General features: G+C 43.3%; 1 protein-coding gene across 1 annotated transcript in view; it reads left to right on the top strand.

The window, feature by feature from the left end:
• LOC103607853 (polycystic kidney disease protein 1-like 1) overlaps window positions 1–1,844 on the top strand; it is a gene marked incomplete at its 5' end in the record, with an annotated part of 92,034 nt that overhangs the window by 67,487 nt on the left and 22,703 nt on the right. Inside the window, one exon of the mRNA XM_008592320.1 lies at window positions 713–796. Within this exon, the coding sequence (XP_008590542.1) occupies window positions 713–796 (84 nt within the window). The remainder of the gene's footprint in view (window positions 1–712; window positions 797–1,844) is intronic.

The raw sequence follows: 1,844 nt of genomic DNA, 5'->3' as shown, positions 1-1,844 counted from the left end.
TGTCCAGGTCATACTGTATTGGTGCAATTTAAAGCTGTTTTTGCTTTTCTTTGTTTGCACTTTTTCAAATTCATATGATGACATTGCCAGGAGCATATTCATACTTACTGGTAATGACCCGATATTTTGCTTCGATATTAAATTATTCATTAATGTATTAATGCAATTGCACATTCTCTGTTATATATTACTGTCTGCTAGGCAATTTTCTTTGAGCCACGGGAACAAAAATAAATGCAAGATGGGACCTGCTCACAAGATAATGAGAATAAGATAGGTTTTATTTTTTAAAAAGAGGCAGTTTTTATGGCGGTGGCCATGGTAGGAGTTATCAATGATAGGATATTTATAATGCTAGGAACTGGCACTTAGGCAAATGTTTACAGAGTTTGACTTGTTGCCACCATCAGTCCACAGCCAGGCAGTGATGTGAATCCCGAGAGTCTTGGGCTGAAGATGTGCTGTGCAGGGGGCTGTCACAGAGTCTGGCATCTCAGACAGTCCCTGCGGGAGCTGTGTGCCCCAAGATCACATGTGAGGGTCTGGTACGTCAGAAGAGTCCCTCGCCTCTAACTTAGGTTTTAGATGAATACTTTAGTCTGGGTCTAGATCATAAAGTTATAGTGATTGGGATTTGTCTCCTTCTTCATACCACCACACCACAAACAGCTGCTCTTACCACACCGGGTTTCTAACCCGCATTTCCCCCCAGCTATGATCGCCTCGCGACCTTCTCTGTGCTGAGAAGAGAGCTGAATGCCAGTTTTGAAGTGAGCAACATTTCCCAGTTTCAAAGGTAAGTTCCATTTTCCAAGTCAACACTTCATAGACTTGATGTTATCTGTGCTACTACTCAGGATGCCCAGGTGTAATTCGGCGGATGCTGGAAGTCCATGTTACTAAGCATCATTTTGTTTTTGAAAAAATGTAGATAATTGTGTTTAAATATTATAAAATTGAGTATTATATTCAACTGTATATCTATACTTATGTGCACTGACATGAGATTTTTAAGCACAAGAAAGTCAACATACTTTTTTCCTTTTAAGTTTAGCTTTAGTTCAGTGTGAATTTGGTTAATGGTTACTGATTGGGTTCATATGTACAGTGACGATACTGCCTGACTCACCTGTCTGGGCTTGTGCTTTACTGTCATAGTAAGTATGAATAGCTCCCTCTTTCTCTCTCAGAATAGTCCCAATTCAGATAGTAAATTTAACATTTACTCTATTTGTGCAGCTGCTGTTTCATGGTTAGAGTCTGACGTACGGGTGAATGGGGCATAATTGGTGTTGATGGGCACTGTCCCCATATTACTCGTCAGCGTTGGCCCACGTTTAATGCTGTGCTTGGCCCAGAGCAGGCACTTGGTAAATATTTACTGAATGAATATCAAGAGCAGAGTCTGCATTTTCTGGGGTCCTGAGTGTTTTATTTTTCCCTTATATTCATGTAGCAGGAAACTCTACCTTACTTTATTATCTAGTCAATCATATTACTTTGTAGACTCATTGGTGGATTAGATAATTAGTAAGTAAGATGTTAATTACCAACACAACAGATACGGGCCCCAGAGAAGGTCACCAGCTGCCCAATGATCAGGGCTGGGAGGACAGTAGCCTCAGCTGTGGTTTCTGCAGCATTGAGACCATGGTGGGGGGAGGGGAGGGACCACTGCGGGGGAGGGGGGAGCTGCCCTGCAGGACATCCCGACAGAAGACAGCACCTAAAGCCACGCAGGGCAGCAGCATCTGGGGCACCTGGCCAGAGTCTGGGAGGTTCTGCAGCATCATCCAGGCATGAGAAAGACAGGCTGGAGCTGTGCTGAAGGGGCGGGGCATAGA

The sequence above is a fragment of the Galeopterus variegatus genome, unplaced genomic scaffold, assembly GCF_000696425.1.
Source record: "Galeopterus variegatus unplaced genomic scaffold, G_variegatus-3.0.2 Scaffold7777, whole genome shotgun sequence".
Lineage (NCBI taxonomy): Eukaryota > Metazoa > Chordata > Mammalia > Dermoptera > Cynocephalidae > Galeopterus > Galeopterus variegatus.
Note: the sequence above shows the minus strand (reverse complement) of the source record. Positions and strands in the feature narration are given on the sequence as shown.